The 16673-nt window shown below is 42.8% G+C and overlaps 3 protein-coding genes across 3 annotated transcripts; 2 read left to right on the top strand and 1 right to left on the bottom strand.

Annotated features, from left to right (window-relative positions):
- Positions 1 to 6246: 6246 nt before the first annotated feature.
- On the top strand, positions 6247 to 6855 carry LOC310877664 (ras-related protein ORAB-1-like; the record flags this gene model as incomplete). Its single annotated transcript, XM_083791615.1, has 1 exon — positions 6247 to 6855. The coding sequence occupies one exon, from the start codon at positions 6247 to 6249 to the stop codon at positions 6853 to 6855; it is 609 nt and encodes a 202-aa protein (XP_083647741.1).
- Positions 6856 to 9066: 2211 nt separating this feature from the next.
- On the top strand, positions 9067 to 9669 carry LOC310877531 (ras-related protein ORAB-1-like; the record flags this gene model as incomplete). The annotated part of the gene is made up of 1 exon (XM_083791421.1): positions 9067 to 9669. The coding sequence occupies one exon, from the start codon at positions 9067 to 9069 to the stop codon at positions 9667 to 9669; it is 603 nt and encodes a 200-aa protein (XP_083647547.1).
- A 3487-nt stretch (positions 9670 to 13156) lies between these two features.
- Positions 13157 to 16171, bottom strand: LOC310877855 (solute carrier family 12 member 7-like; the record flags this gene model as incomplete). The annotated part of the gene is made up of 1 exon (XM_083791816.1): positions 13157 to 16171. The coding sequence occupies one exon, from the start codon at positions 16169 to 16171 to the stop codon at positions 13157 to 13159; it is 3015 nt and encodes a 1004-aa protein (XP_083647942.1).
- Between the last annotated feature and the right edge of the window lie 502 nt (positions 16172 to 16673).

Genomic DNA, 16673 nt, shown 5'->3' with positions numbered 1-16673 from the left:
TGTGTCACCAGATTTCCGGGTTCCCCTTGTTTTCAGAAGGGCTGTGCTTAAATGTTCTTAAAACTAACTGGAAAAGCTAACACAAACCAGAAGACGGTGATAATGGTCAAAACAAAATGAGCGTCTGGTCGAAACAATAGAAGAATATACCGGCCATGCACCTGCATTGTTACAGCCACCAGAAAATATCCCCCCCCCCACCGGCACTTACATTGTTTGTAATATAACAGTTCCATAATAACCACAGAAGTCTCCCATATCAATCAACTGCAGTTATTGTAAATACATATAATTCACTCTCCCCTCCCCTGTGAGTTACCTCTGGGTCTGGTAGGCAGAATAACAACTTCCAAATCGTATTACAGTACTTTGTATACCCAATTGTGAACTTTTTTTCCATTTCATTTGTAAATAATCTTGTTGATTGCATAACATTTGTATCATTTGCAATAACAATTGCTGTACCACTCTATTCCAGTTTCTATACATTCTGACGAGAGTGACCTGTCTGATAATGTCTACAACGTTCTATGCAATTATTTCTCCTGTTAAACAATACATCAGGTAGTTCCGACCAAGCAATCTGATTCTTTGAAATAGTCTCTCTACGGTCTACCTGTGCTCAAACAAGCATGATACTAGCACATCTAATCAAAATATAAAATCACACCCCTGTGAAGTGAGGGCCGCTCTTATCATCATACATCATCTCATTCCGGCCAATCAAAATTTGTGTCCTCACCTTCGTTGTTAGTGTTTTTGCAATGTTTGTGTTTACAAAAACACTCAAAACTGGCAATGGCATTCAATGTTTGTGTACTATACACAAACACTGAAAGCTGGCCATTCATTTTCAGTGGCATTCAATCTTTGTGTTAAGACAATGTTTGTGTTTACACAAACCCTCAAAGCTGGACATAGGAGTGGCAGGTGCCCCTCAAATCACATTCATATGAAGTGAGGGGCGCCTCCAGATGTTTATTTAAACACACATTAAAAGTCCATAGACTTACTGCTACTCTGTGGAACTCAGATCCACCTTGTTCCAGACCGCATCACTGTCGTGCCAATAATCACCATAACGTACACCCCTCTCGTGTAATATCTGCATGCTGGTTCTTTGTCCCGAGACGGGGTCATGCCTATGTTCCCTCAGCCCTATGTTCCCTCAGCCCTATGTTCCCTCAGCCCTATGTTCCCTCAGCCCTATGTTCTCCCATTCCAAAAAAATAAATACAGTTCTATTGATTTAGAAGTGTCCTGGATCCCTTTTTAGTTTCTCAAAGAAAAATAAATCATCTATATCTGATGAAAAACAATGTTGTAATTAATACGGATGAGTTGACGGCTTTCGATGGTGACGTATATGTCGATCAGTGTCGGGTGGATTAAAGGAAATGCCTCTATGTATATGTACTGTATATGTAATTTATAAGTTGATTAGCGGTATACTGTGGTTACTTTGCGTATGCCCCGTTTGATGCGTATGTATCGTAGCAGCATATGACGTCAGGGTATAACTGGTACAATAAAGCTCGTAATAAAGATGTGGATTGAAGGACCCAATGCCAGGGTGTAATGTTTTTCGATGGTGACGTAATGACGATATGTTTTAGTGTCAGGAGGATTAAAGGTAATGCCCCTATGTATGTATGTAATCTGACACCACTGCCATATCAAGCACAAGAGTGACGGCTTTCGATGGTGACGTATATGTCGATCTGTGTCGGGTGGATTAAAGGAAATGCCTCTATGTATATGTACTGTATATGTCATTTGTAAGTTGATTAGCGGTATACTGTGGTTACTTTGCGTATGCCCCGTTTGATGCATATGTATCGTAGCAGCATATGACGTCAGGGTATAACGGGTACAACTAGCTCTCAATGATGACGTAATAAAGATGTGGATTAAAGGACCCAATGCCAGGATGTAATTGGTTTTCGATGGTGACATGATGATGATATGTTCTAGTGTCGGGAGGATTAAAGGTAATGCCCCTATGTATACATGTATGTAATCTGACACCACTGCCATATCAAGCACAAGTAGTCATTACGTCATACGCTGGCACGGCGCATACACATCAAACGGCGACATACGCATCGAAGCACTGGACGAAAACTATTACTTGCGTGCTCTGCTTGCGCAAGTAATAGCACCCATAAACACCCATAATTAAACATAAAATAATACACCCTCATTCTGACAATCAGGTACATAAAGAAGAACATGTGAAGGGGTGAGGGTACCTGTCCCACCCTGTGAGATCATTACATCAGAGGGTGTTGTCAGTATCAGGTTTGTGGAGTATATATGTGGCTGTATGCAGAGGAGCATCTATCAAGTGCCTTTATAGAGTCACACCTTTTTTACTTCTAAAACCTAATCTAAAACATAATTTTCAAAGATGGACAGAATAGAAGAGCTCGAAGAGACTCAAAGTAAACTTAAGGAGCTAAATGATGAACTGATGACCTTCCTCGAACTGGCAGATGATGAAGTTAATCGCCTGCAGACCGTAAACCAAACACTCGAAGCCCAAGTGATAAGTCTAGAGGAACATCTGGAGAAGTCCAAGAAAGAGATAACAGAGGTTGAAGAGGAGCTCTGCATGCTCAAGAACGTTCGGGCTGAGGAACAGAATGTTATGAGCAGTAAAGACAAGCAAATTACACAACTGGAGAATATGCAGAAGCAGCTGAAAAAGCAGGAGGATAAATTGACTAAACAGCTACATGACCAAAAGGAGCAGATAGACAAGGATAAACTTCAACTCAGCAAACTTGCAGATGAACTACACACGCTTCAGCGCCAATGGGATGAGGTTCAGACCAAGCTGAAAGAGAAGGATGACATAATCCAGAAGCAAAATGTAGAGTTGAAGCATTGGAAAGAGAAACAAGATGATTCCTCCAATATTATATCAGGACTCAAAGACAATAACCAGGACCTTAAGAAAAAACTGGAGAGCAAGGAGGAAGAGGCTGCCTCTGTGTCTAGCACTTCGACTACAACTCAAACCATCACGTCCGTTAAAGATGAGGTTGTGTCCCTGCCAACTCGTGCGACTTTGCAATACAATGTAAAGAACCTCACAGCAGGAATCTGCATCCTGGTTTTTATTGTTTATCTGATTGTCGTGGCTTACATTGGAACAACACATTTTGCTGTAGACTCTGCTGTCTGGACCTACTCCCTGATACAGTCCCAATGCAGTCTCAACTATGTTGATGGCAGTCCACCTATCTAGCCAATGTGACGCATCACCTTGCTGAGCCTGCACATTGCACAACCTTCCCGTCTCTCCTGTTCCTCAATTCAATACTCACCTCCTCCATGATCAGGTTATTTGACTTTTATTTAAATGCTAAACCCTTTTTTTAATTCATTCAAACAAACTAAGGGGTTTGATTGACTATTAATACAGCAAATTTTTCGCTTTAGTATTTAGAATAATGCCAAATGTATGTAAGCAGGCAATAGTAAAGACACAATAATTGTTTTGTTTTTTTCTACCAAGGATTCAGGTCATGGTCGTGATTCTGGATCCTGTCCTAGACCTTGCTCTTTGCCTGCATGTTCTGAATAGGTTGTACAACTTGACCCTTAACTGCTTAGTAAACCAGAAAGGGACACTGCGTATTGAACCACATCTCTGGTTCAATGTTTTGCATGTGGTGTCCTGTGAGTGGCTTTGGAGGTGTGCTCTGTAGAGGCCCCTCAAAATGCAATTCTAATTTGGGGCTTATGTTTTCATGATCTATGGCATTTTTTGTATGTAACAATAACAATATAGCCTGGCTAATAAGCCAGACTCATATCACACTGTCGTGTGGCAATTTATTTTGCCAATGGCTGATTCGCATCTGGCTCATTAGCCAGGCTAATAACAATAGGCCTGAAACAAGGCCAGTAGAGGGAGTTGCAGGGACAAAATGGAGGATCTCCAATTTTGTATATTAGCTGGAGACACGTTTTTGCATGTCTAACACCTTTTGCGTTCCCTTCATTGTCTTCTGGTTGATGTCCACACCAGTACAAAACATGGGCCAACATGGTGATTACCCGCAAGGTAACCAAGGGCATGGTCCAACCCCACAACCCTTCCATTCCACTTAGAACATCAGGAAGACTATTCAAACCTTCCCTAAAACACCCTGGTCAATACTCCACACTCCAGTCATAACTGCTGACTCCTGTGGAGATTCAACATTTCAGACTGCACCTTGCATCTGTTTGTGCCACCTCTTTTGATGCTATCTACCTATATTTTTGTTAGAGAACAAATGTTGAGAAACAAAGACACAAACAAAATGTAAATATAATGCATCTCTAGTGCCAGGGGCCTCTGAGTCGACACACCTACACCTTGTAGCTATAGATAATTTGGGGAAAGAATCAATCTCCCTAAGCATTGCTACAAACAAAGGATGTGGTTGGTTCTGATACACCATGTCCCCCCGGAGTACTCGACCCTAGTACAAATACGACCTGTTCAGATTTACTCCACTACAAGTAAAAGTAGCTCAATCAAAATGTTACTTAAGTAAGAGTAAAAAAGTACTTGCTTTTAAATGTACTTAAGTATTCAAGATTAAAAGTCTCCTCTTAACAACAGTTTGAACACCGAGCGAGAGAATTAGGCCCTGCTGCCACTGGTGAGCGGAGGGGGAATAAGCCACAGACACAGCTAGTGAGAGCAGAAGTGGGGAAGAAACAAAAATCACACTTGTGTGAAGTTAGGGGCGCCCTGTGTGGCTTTCACATGATGTCACAGTGGTAATGCTGATTTTCAAGAGGCCTGTATTTTGGGGAGTTTCCCTTGAATATTAAAGACAAATATTAGCATGAGCCCTGATTGGATCTGGCGATCTTTAAGTCAACCCCGGCCCCTCCCCCCTCCTCCCCTAGTGCAGCGCTACGTCACATAATTTGGACGCCCACCCGGAAGGGTTGACTCCCACTTCTAGCCCAGAGCGGCCAATGCGTTTCCTTTCATTTTTTGAAAGTGAAAGCCTGGTACAGAGGCTAGACAAACATTAACACAATCTACGCCAGATTTGAGAAATCTTGTATAGAGTTTAAACCCGGCTGTGTCAAGATGAGAATTCTCGTCTTTTGTTGATTTCTATGAAAAAATGAATACTATTATATTTACCGTATTTTAGCTTCTCGTTGCTAGGAAACGCTTTGCTTCCGCGTTGTGACTTCATCGAAATCCAATAACTCTGTACACAATGCACGCAATCTGAGTGGCATGACAGGATTGTGAATAAATAATCCTGGCGTGCCCTTCATTAATCACTTAACATGTCCTGTACGTATCTGTTATGCCTCTGAAGTTTTCTCGTTCCTCTTTCTATTGGCATTTTATCCTTGGCGTTTCCGTGAGAAGCATAACATGTAATTATTACGTCTAATAAATCATATCAAATCAAGTGTAGCTTTTAGGTGTAGGGTGTGTGACAATATTGATCGATATAGCAGATCAAAACGCTTCCAATATGGTGATTGTGGACCCCCAATGGTTTGTTGGAGTGTTATTTTAGTGATTTATTATGTTTGGAAACTCTTTCTCTCAACGGTGAAAACCTTTTTAGTAGGGTTGTCCCGGATCGGATGATCGGAAATCGGATCACAGCATTTTCAAATGATCGGAATCGGATCGGGTGCAAAAAAACGTGATCGGGACAGTATCAATATTATAACAATATCATGATATCAGACTGGAAATTGTCTGTGATTTGGGAAATTGTACTATTGAGATATGGCATAATCGTGTTCTATAAAATATAAATATCAGATCAGGAAATATCGGTATCTGCAGATCTCAAAATCAAATGATTGGGTCCCCAGCATTTAGAAACTGCCGGACGCTAACTTGCATATGTTGTTTTTCATAATTAGCATAATAAGCTGGGGGACCGTACTGACAAGTGACAACCTATATAAGGCAACATTTTTTAAATTCCATTATGTTTAAGTGGCATGTCAAACTAGGGGGTTTTCGATAGTCATGGACGAACTGCAAGGGCTCCTGCGACCTGCGCAAATTGGCCTTTCTCGGCATGTGTGACGTCAGACCAGAGTCCTCATCAGCCCATATAAGATGTTGAAGATACATTTTTAAATATTTACTTCCCGGAACACAAGATACATGTATTCAGCTAAGAGAGAATTAATTAGCTGATCTCGAATATACGACAACCTTGAAAGGTTAATCTCCAACATAAAGTAGTTAAGATGAGCGAATATGACTATATATTTAAAGTGATCCTGATTGGCGACATTGCAGTCGGAAAGACTTGTCTCCTTCTCCGGTTTGTAGATGACACGTTTTCAAACAAAAAGTGTACCATAGGTCTGGAGTTCAAGAGCAGAACTGTATCAGTAGATGATGAGGACATCAGACTTCAGATATATGATAGTGAGGGAAAGATCAATACAATTAAATCTAGTTTATATGGAGAAGTTCATGGCATTATTCTAGTTTATGATGTATCGGAGGAGGATACCTTTGACAATTTGAAACAGTGGCTTGAGGAGATCAAAAGGTATGCCAGTAAGAATGTCAACAAGCTGTTAGTAGGCAACAAGTCAGACCTTACAAGACAGAAATTTGTGGATTATGGTACAGCTACGGAATTAGCTGACGAATTAAGAATTACTTTTTTTGAGGCCAGTGCCAAAAACGGAACCAATGTGGAGGAAGCCTTCATGACCCTGGCGACTGAGATCAAGAAGAGAATAGAATTAGAAGGGCCCGCAGCCATAGCCCTTGCAAAAGGTAAAGACAAGGCAAAGGAAAATGAGGAAGGAGGAGGAGTACTGCCCAGCTGCCCGATATCCTAACCAAATGCACTTATTGGGTCCCCTTTCTGCTAATTTGCTAAATGTATACAGGAAAGGTGTCTTCGACACTTCTATTACAATATGTAGTTGCACTTTGTACTCTTCTTTTTTCCCCTCTACATCAAATCTCTGTATACAAGCCTGTAGATCTACTTTTGCAAAGTGTTCCCCCCAGAAAAGGGACACCAGCATGCTTAAATAATACACCAGTTTGTAGTGTTTTGAAGGGAAGTTTTTATCAGCTTAGAACAATAGCCAAATTATAGCTGTTATACACGCTTGTATCATCTCTCATCTCATCTCTCAACTTGAACTACTTTCCAGCACTCAATGACATTTATTGGGAATATGTGTATTAGCGATATATGACTTGTGTTTTATACTTTAGTCTTGCTTTATTGGTTCATGATTTATTATTATCATATAAATACTAAGTACTGTTAATATTGCTGCTATATGTTTCCTGTAGCATATACCTTGCATGCTGATGTGGATAATGCTCCATATATTATTTTTTATGTTTCTGTTATGATGTAGCACATGTTGTGGACCGCACAAAATAGCTTCTATTTTCGCTTTGTTTGTATGTATGTATGTATGTATGTATGTATGTATGTATGTATGTATGTATGTATGTATGTATGTATGTATGTATGTATGTATGTATGTATGTATGTATTGTATGTATGTATGTATGTATGTATTATGTATAGTATGTATGTATGTATGTCGGGGTAAGAATGGTGGTCCCCTATTGGCTGTTGATGGTGACAAGGTACGTTTCAAGGTTGGTATAAGGCCAATAACGTGTCTAAAAGGATTTAGAACAGCAGTTGTAATAGACATTAGCTAGTAGCAGTAGGCTACTTGCATGCTCTGATTGCGCACAAGTAGGTCATGTATGGCCTACTTGTTTGCAAGGCGCAAGTTGGCAAATCGACAGAGTGCATTTCTAGTTATTATTATTATTTGTGTGGCAACCAGACTATTGTTATTGTGACACTTTTTTTTCCCTCCAGAGTAATCGAATAATCTAACTTCCACTGTGATTGGCCGAGCTTTTCATAACGTTTGTAGTAGCTAATTGGCTGTTGTTGGTTACGTAACCAATCTATGTTTTACAATCGTTTATAACTATAGTCTGGTTGCCCTTTGGGCGAACAGACTATTCCGGAGTAATCTAACTTCCGCTGTGATTGGCCGAGCTTTGCATAACGTTTGTAGTAGCTAATTGGCTGTTGTTGGTTACGTAACCAATCTATGTTTTACAATCGTTTATAAAGACATAAAAAGACATAAAAACAAAAAGTAAATAATAGAATCTCATGTTTCTCGTGTTTGGCACACTGTGGTAAAGCTCTAAACACGAGATATCTCGTGAATCAAGCTTCACACTCCAATACAAATGAAAGTATTTGAATAAAGGTTGTACACATCAGTGAAATTAACCTCTGGGAAAATCCCCAATTGAGAGTGTAGGCCTTTTTTTCTTTTTTTTTTTTTTTTTTACACATCAGTGAAATTAACTTAAAACATGACTTGTACACCCAATGAAAATATAAACTTCACAGAATATATACCACTTCGAATTATAACAAATGATTGAAGATTATCTGAATATCACACAAGTAAAATCTCAACTTCTTTGCAACCCATTGCGCTGAGCACTGGCAGTGATAGTTTTTTACCTATACTTGTGAGGACCTCTGCTTGGATTCATGGTGAGTGGGCAGTGGGGCACCACCGCGCTGCATGTGTACGCAACACTTGGAGCTTGTAGATCCATGGCTTGCCAAGCCGTGTATATCCACGGTTTGCCAAGCCGTGTATAAGTTCACATTAGAAATGTTTTGGCTGGCAAGTTGAATTGAAATTCAATGTATCTAATACCATTTAAGAGAGACTGTGTGCAGATAGTTGTCCAGGCATGTGTCATGAGCAAAAAAGGGCACTGTTGGCTTGGCAACGGTTTGTGTGACATCAAACAAATGACATCAAACCAGAGCTCTGGTCAGCCAATATAAGGTGTGGAAGATGAGAGAGGAAGTGAAAGATATTTGGACTTTACATGCTGCTTCCATCTCTGAGACTCTTTGTTGCTCTTTGGTAATATCGCTGTACCTTTTGGTTACGCAACACACTTAAAGGTAATCCACAATAACAATATATATCTGTATAAATATTATTTCCGTTTATCTTGTGTAGTCAATGATGAATCCCGAATATGACTATATATTCAAAATGCTCCTGATTGGTGATTCCGGTGTTGGAAAGTCTTGTCTCCTCCTCCGGTTTGCAGAAGAGGTGTATACAGAGAACTATGTCAGCACCATCGGTGTGGACTTCAAAGTAAAACAAATAGAGTTAGACGGAAAGACCGTCAAACTTCAGATATGGGATACGGCCGGTCAGGAACGGTTCAAGACGATCACGTCTAGTTACTACAGAGGAGCTCATGGCATCATTGTAGTTTATGATGTCACAGATCAGGAGTCGTTCAACAATGTGAATCAGTGGCTACAGGAGATCGACCGCTACTCCAGTGACAATGTTAACAAGATGTTGGTGGGCAACAAATGTGACCTTGCAACAAAGAGGGCTGTGGATTATACCACGGCTAAGGAATTTGCAGACAAATTGGGGATTCCTTTTGTGGAGACCAGCACAAAACACGGCACTAATGTAGAGCAAGCCATAATGACCATGGCGGCTGAGATCAAGAAGAAATTGGGGTCCAAGGCCACCGCATCAGAGAAGTCCAACATCAAGATTCAGAGCAAGCCTATCAAAACTTCCAACGGTAGCTGTTGTTGAGCCTTCCCCCACGTCCAACCTACCGTCCCTCGACTGATCTCAAATGTTACCATGTTCCACAAGCAACAGAGAAAGTTGGAAAGGAAAGGAGGAGAGAGTTTGGTAATGGAATCCCAAAGGGTTTGGTAGATGAGTCACTTTTGTGAACATGTTGACTTTTTCATTTTTATTTTGCTTGTGGATAACAGCCTTAAATCAGGACTCTGAACTGTAAGAAGCTGTCTGAGCTGCTACCACAGGTCCCTTATCTCATAATCTCACACGTGAAGGGAACTGTACATGACAGCCGATCCATGAGTACGGCCTGTTGGCGTCCAGTAAGTAGCCCTGGCGAGGTTACTGAAGATGAGGAGGAAGACAAGACCGAGACCGAACCTCCGCCCCGCCCTGGGCATCGACGACGATGACATGCCAACAGAGGCCAGCTCTGCAGTTACCTGATCCCACCGCCAAAGGGTGGCGATTTTGCACCCTCTCATCGAAGTGTATTATGTGCGGAAGACCTTCGCCTCACCTTTTCCAATTGTACGTGTTTATTTTCAGATATAAATCTTTTTGATTTATATCGGCTAGTGCCGCTCCAACGCATGGTTTTGCGTCATGTGGCAGCCAAGTCTATGGACCTTTTACGTATTTATTCCACACAAACATTCAAGCCAAGTCAATGGCGAAATACATTTACTATATGACTCCACAGTAAAAAGTAAAAAGCGATGTCATCATACATGATCGTCACAATTGTGATTTTTTGTTCCAAATACAAATAATCTGGAGACATTGACATCTCTGTAGAACAGAAGCTCTGCTGAGAGGACTTCATTTCTCTGCTTGTTCCCAGGGACGTATTTGGGGGCAGGAGGCACAGGGGACATGTCCTCCACCCCAAACACGTCCTTGGATACAGCAGCGACATTATTATAATATGCACACGATAATAATAAAATCACACTTTTATTCATGACGTCTGATGATGTCAGCAACATGATGTTCAATCTTCTGTGCTCAAACGGACAGACAGACCTACAGTACACACAAAGCTGTGCATTGGGGCAGCTGCACCGCTCAAAAATACATAATATTGCAGTAGACTACCATAATATGAAGAAAACAATCACAGTCGAGTGAATTGAGTGGCGCTCTTATCATCATACATCGTCACAGTGAATTGAGTGGCGCTCTTATCATCATACATCGTCACAGTGAATTGAGTGGCGCTCTTATCATCATACATCGTCACAGTGAATTGAGTGGCGCTCTTATCATCATACATCGTCACAGTGAATTGAGTGGCGCTCTTATCATCATACATCGTCACATTCCAGGCAATCACTTTTGGCGTCCTCCTTTTTAATCCCTCAGCCAATCAAATCATGGCAATGGGGTACACTACACACACGCGCAAAGCTGGGCATAGGAGTGGCTATATTGAAAACGAGATACTGTAGCAGCAACAGCTGTGTGCAGTATAATAGAATAAATTGTAATATAACTAATAATATTAGGCATGTAATTAAAGGCTTCAAGTATTCCTTTCCTATGTACATCTGTGCAAGTGTGCAGTAAGACAAAACTGGTGTACAGTACACTAATTTGGGCATGTAAATACACATGATATTAGTATTTACAGATTAGTGGAAGGAATAGAAACCACTGATCACAATGCAGTGATAGCTCAATTTGTTGATATAGCACACTGGTTCCCAAACAACGGCCCATTTGTCGCTGTGAGCGTTGCAAGCTGGTAGATATGCTATTTTCATTTGTTTGGGTCACAGGCAAATATTTAAATTTAAAAAAATTGGGAACCACTGATGTAGCCCATACATGTAAGAGCAGGCGTGCTGGTGCTGTTGCCCCCTCCAGTTGAGAATGAAAGTGCAACGGTGGAGGAGACCTTGAGGGGGTAATACCATAGGGTAATACACAGGTGGTCCCCAGACCATTCTTTATTTACATTTGTTTGTCAAAATACATTTACAATGATAGTACCGGTAATACCTATTAAAGAAGAGGGGCGATCAGAGCACTACAAAAAAGGTAAAAAAAAGATCAGAGGGCGGGTGTAAAATCAGGGTATACTACTCCGAGTCTTCATCAGGGCATGTGTGAATGCATGCCCTGATGAAGACTGGGAGTAGTCGAAACATGTGGCTTTTTAATAAAGTACCCTGACTTTTACACCTGCCCTCACCTGTATACCTTTTTGTAGTGTTCGAATCGCCCCTCTTCTTTCATGTTCTATAGTCCTGCTGATCTTCGAAGCACCAACCGTATCTTTTTAACTCTTATACTTCCACTGAGCACCTGGTTGATCTCTTTCTTCGATAAAAATAGCCAGTTAGGTAGAGATGAGGAGTTTCAGCACCCTGCGGAGGTCAGACCCTCTGACTGAGTCTCAGGGACAGGACTCAGACTCTTAAACGAGACTTTAAATATACATATGTTTTTATAAATAATAAAGATTAGGCAGCCATCCGGGTGGATGTAACTACTGTTGTGGTCGTCTTTGTCATTTTCACATTTCGCAACTTTTGTTCATCCAAGTGATTGAAAAAAAATGTCTTTCTGCATTGTCTATATTTCATGCTGTGTGTGTAGCTGTGAAGTGTACAGCAGGTGGGGTTATGTTGCACAATAAATAAATAAAAACTAGATTGTGGAGAATACAGTAAGGAATGAGGACATGGGAATTGACTGAGAAGTCAAACAGAGACAGGCAGTGTTACAGAATGTCTCAGAACCCCCTGTGATGAGAGACCTTTTCAGACCACTAATGTGTTTGCGTTTGGAATTGAATTAATTTAATTGATATGATTTCCAGGTATTAAACATGCAGTATATATATGCGTAACAATTGAATTGTACCACTGCCCCTTGCCAAACAGGTATGTGAAGCAATCTTTCTATCATGATAATTGCATTACATTACTGGTGCTGGTGAGGAGTAGTGACCCATTGCTGACTGTGGGAGAGTTGATTCCATTCCGGGAGATTCTCTGGACCAGGTTCACTCTGGCGAAGGGGCATTTATAACACAGTGGTCACTGGGAAGAGAAAGATAATTGGGTCGAGTTGTTGCCTTTGGTGTGGTATGTATGTTGTAGGCAGCAACACAAGGCTAGACTTACTTAAAAGGGGTACCACAATCAGCCTGTCATGGTTGACTTGATAGCATTGATTTCCTCATGGTTGTTGGTGGTGGCGGTGCCATGTCATTATTCCGACCTCCCATAATTCCGAACTAACACTATCCCAAACCCTAACTTAACCATAACCTCACAGGAAGCCCAGGTGATTTGTAACCTGCATGCAGGTCGCTTGAGGCAGCTCAAGCGACTGATCCGAGCATTCAGTAACCAAGATCTAAAGCTTTGTAAAAAGAGCAAAGCTCAAACAAATGACATAATGACTGAACACGGCATGCATCAATGGCGATGGCCTGTTTGTGCATGGTGGGGAGCCATTGTGTGTGTTTCGGTTTCCTTTCCTAAGAGTAAATGGTAACGACCTCACGACCACCACCGCGAACCAAGAGGACCTGGTTGAGGCCCTCTAACAGAACCTCCAGGAACTCCATGTAGTTTGCGTCACCTTCTCTGTCATTTGGCGGCCCGGGCATGTTAAGCAGGACCAGATGAGCTCCCTTGGACTTACTGACAACCAGCTCATTCAGCTTCACAGCTGAGTGCATCCAGCTAACATTTTTCTGGTTCGGTGTCTGGCTGAGGTCAGACACATCGACGTTGCCATTACGCTTGTGGCTCTTCTCCTTTACGTGAACCTGCTCAGGAGTGGTCGTGCCCTTGTTGGGCACGGCGTGAGACCCCGTGTTTCTGTCATGGATCAGCTGGGCGTCTCTCTCCTGCTCCATCTTCGAGAGAGCCAAATTATTGAGCATCTGAGACCTTTGCTCCATCACAAGTGTCTTATCATAGGTGAAGGCTGAGATGTCACTGTCTGGCATTTCCACCACCTCCACTTGTGTGTCCAGTCGGAGTTGGTAGAGGAACATCTGTAGGTCCTTCTTCATTTTGATGGAGTTGTCATGCACCTGAGCCACAGTGAAGACACGTATCTTGCATTTCCTCCATACCTTGTGCTGTCGGAGCAGGAAGGGAATCAGAATCATCATCCCTCCATCATGAACCACCCACCACACATCAATGGTACCTTCCCCCATACGGTCCTGATTGGTAGGGAAACTGTCCACGTTCTTGGCTACCAGCAAGGCATGTTCGGCTGCTGTGGTCTCACGGACCGTTTCTATGAAGTGCTTCCAGGACTGGACTGAATTAGACTGCTTCCAGGTGGCAGGCCAGGCCATCAAGATTGAGTTGGGTTTCATCCCTCCCAGCCCAGATAACTGGATGAGGTGAGAAAAGCCTTCTCGTAAGTTGGACGACACAACAACATGGCAGAAACCCTTGGTACATTCTGCTGTCATGGAAGACCTGATGTTCTGCTCAGCTTTCTTGGCCTCAGAGTACTTCTTGAGATAAGTTCCTTTCAGGACATTCCCCACTATAATCAAGCCCTTCCCTGCCTTCAACTGAGTGGTAAAGGACAGCAAGCGAGGATGTTTTACAACCAGATCTGTATCCACATTAAGTAGAACCAACAACTGAGGCCGCCAGTTTTTGGCATGTGGTGGTGACTCCTCAAGGTTTCTAAGAGCATAGCGTGCAGCATTAAGAGACATACCCCTGATCCCATCTCCCCACTCCGTCTCTGCCCCTCTGTATTCAATGTACTTGTAGATGAAGCTAGCGACGACCATGGCTATGATAGCGTAGACCCAAGAGGAAATGAACATGATTGCAAGACACAAACTCATACCAAGGAAGGACAAGGCCCAGTGGTAGTATTTGAAGCGTGGTCTCCAGTTGGGTGTGCGGAGCAGGGTCTGAATAGCACAGGCCAGGTTGACAAACATGTAACACATCAAGAAGAACATGGAGGTGATGGGAGCCACAACGTCCAGGGAGGCGATGAGGATGCCAATCTCACAGATTCCTGCAGTCAACAGCAGTGCCCAGGTGGGCTCTCCATTAGCTTTACCATGGCCAAATACTTGTAGGAATGGTATTATTCCATCTCGAGAAATGGCCTGCAGCAGACGTGGGGCTCCGGTCAAACTTTGAAGCGCTGCCCCACAGCAGGAGAAAAAGGAGCCAATCACAATTACCCAAGGTGAGGGCCAGGACAGTGTGCCAATCACAAGGTTCCCTTTCACAGACTCACCAAACTTATCTCGGAGAACAACACCCTCAATACAGGCACCAAACAGTACAACTGTGCTGACGTAGATAAAGGAGGTAGTGGCGATAGCCAGGATGGTTCCGGTGGGGATGGACTTCTGGGCGTCTCGTAGATCCCCTGACCGGTTGGAACCAGCCATGATACCTGTGACGGAGGGGAAGTAGATACCGACCAGCAGGGTGAAGTAAGTGGCGATATCGTTTAACACGTATGGCTTATAGATGTCCTTAGAGTTATCGGCTACCGAGGTAGACTCCAGGCGCCTGTTTTTTATCAGCATGCCCAGTGGACCATAGTTTGGCCACATGTTATCTGAGATGACCCCACTGGTCAGCCCGGGGATCCCCTGCAGCGTGGTCACTTTGTTGACACGGAAGTACTCATCACAAGTGGCGTTGAGCTCCGGCCCTGAGCAGAACACATTCCACAGCTCTGTGGTGACCGTCACATTGTTGATGATCTCTGTCTTCAGACACTTGTCGAAGTTATGATTCTGCAACGTGCGATTCCCCAACAGGCAAACAGGGAATTCTGGAGGCTCAAAGGCGGACTTGATGACACCGGCATAGATAGCTAAGATGGATAGGATGACACAGGTGAGGAAGACCAAGGCCAGTTTGTTTACGTACTTCATGCCGACAAATACAACCAGAACCGTGAATAGCAAAAAACAGGTGCCATAAACCCGCATGTTATTCAACATGGCATCCACCTCGTCCTCCATACTCTCAGCCACAAAGATGGCCGCCTTAGGCTCAATATAGATCAGCAAAACTTCTATAATGCCCAATATGTACATAGCGCCAGCAAAGGTTGTTCCCAGGTAGAAAAGGAGGCCCACAGCTCCACCAAACTCTGGACCCAGAGATCTGGAGATCATATAGTAGGAACCTCCAGCCGGTACCATGCCATTAGTAGCAACGGCACTCATGGATATTGCAGTCAAGAAAGTACAGAGGCAACACAGGCACACTATGGCCAGAGACTCGACAATGCCTGCTGTGCCGACAATCCAGGGGAGACGCAAGAAGAGGATAACCCCCAGGATGTTCTGAAGGCAGGGCAGGTAGACACCCATGAAGGTGCCCATTTGAGGTTTCTTGATAGTTTTCTTTTTGCTTCCCTCATTTTCATCAGCCTCCTCATGTTCCTGAGCCCCCTGTGTGAGATTGGTGTAGTTTGACCATTTAGTGAGAGATGAAACCATAGGTTTGCTGTCGATCTCTTCTTCAAAGAGGGCCATGTTCTTGACATCATAGTTGTCATAGACATCATTTATGTTGTTTGTGTTGCATTCACCGATCGGCACAGCTACAAAGTTCTCACTCATATCCCCTGTGTCTCCCTCTGTATCTTGGGCCCTTGTTGCACGCATTTCCGGGGTAAAAACAGGCACGGCAGTTAAGCACTTGGTGGTACGCAAACATGAAAACGTTCTTCTGCCTCCTCTCCACTCTCTGTTTTTTATTAATAAATAATGATTCCAATTATATAACACAGTGTTGTATGTATATAGGCTAACCATAGCTTTGGTCTGACAACACACACACCACATTGCCATTGCCATGCATGCTTAACAATGCCGATTTGTGCATGCGCTCGTGTAATATGTCCTGAATTTGGCACTGTATGCTTGGACATTTCTCTGTAGCCAGGGCTCCTGGTTGTACAATTCCAGACCAGGTCAGAAATGTGTCGATGTGTGACCCTGAGCAAGACTCTTAACCCCAAATTGCTCCCTGAGC

This window comes from Protomyctophum parallelum (assembly GCF_964188405.1).
Source record: "Protomyctophum parallelum genome assembly, chromosome: 20".
In the NCBI taxonomy this organism is placed as follows: domain Eukaryota; kingdom Metazoa; phylum Chordata; class Actinopteri; order Myctophiformes; family Myctophidae; genus Protomyctophum; species Protomyctophum parallelum.
The sequence above is the reverse complement of the archived record's forward strand: the minus strand, read 5'-3'. Positions and strand labels throughout refer to the sequence as shown.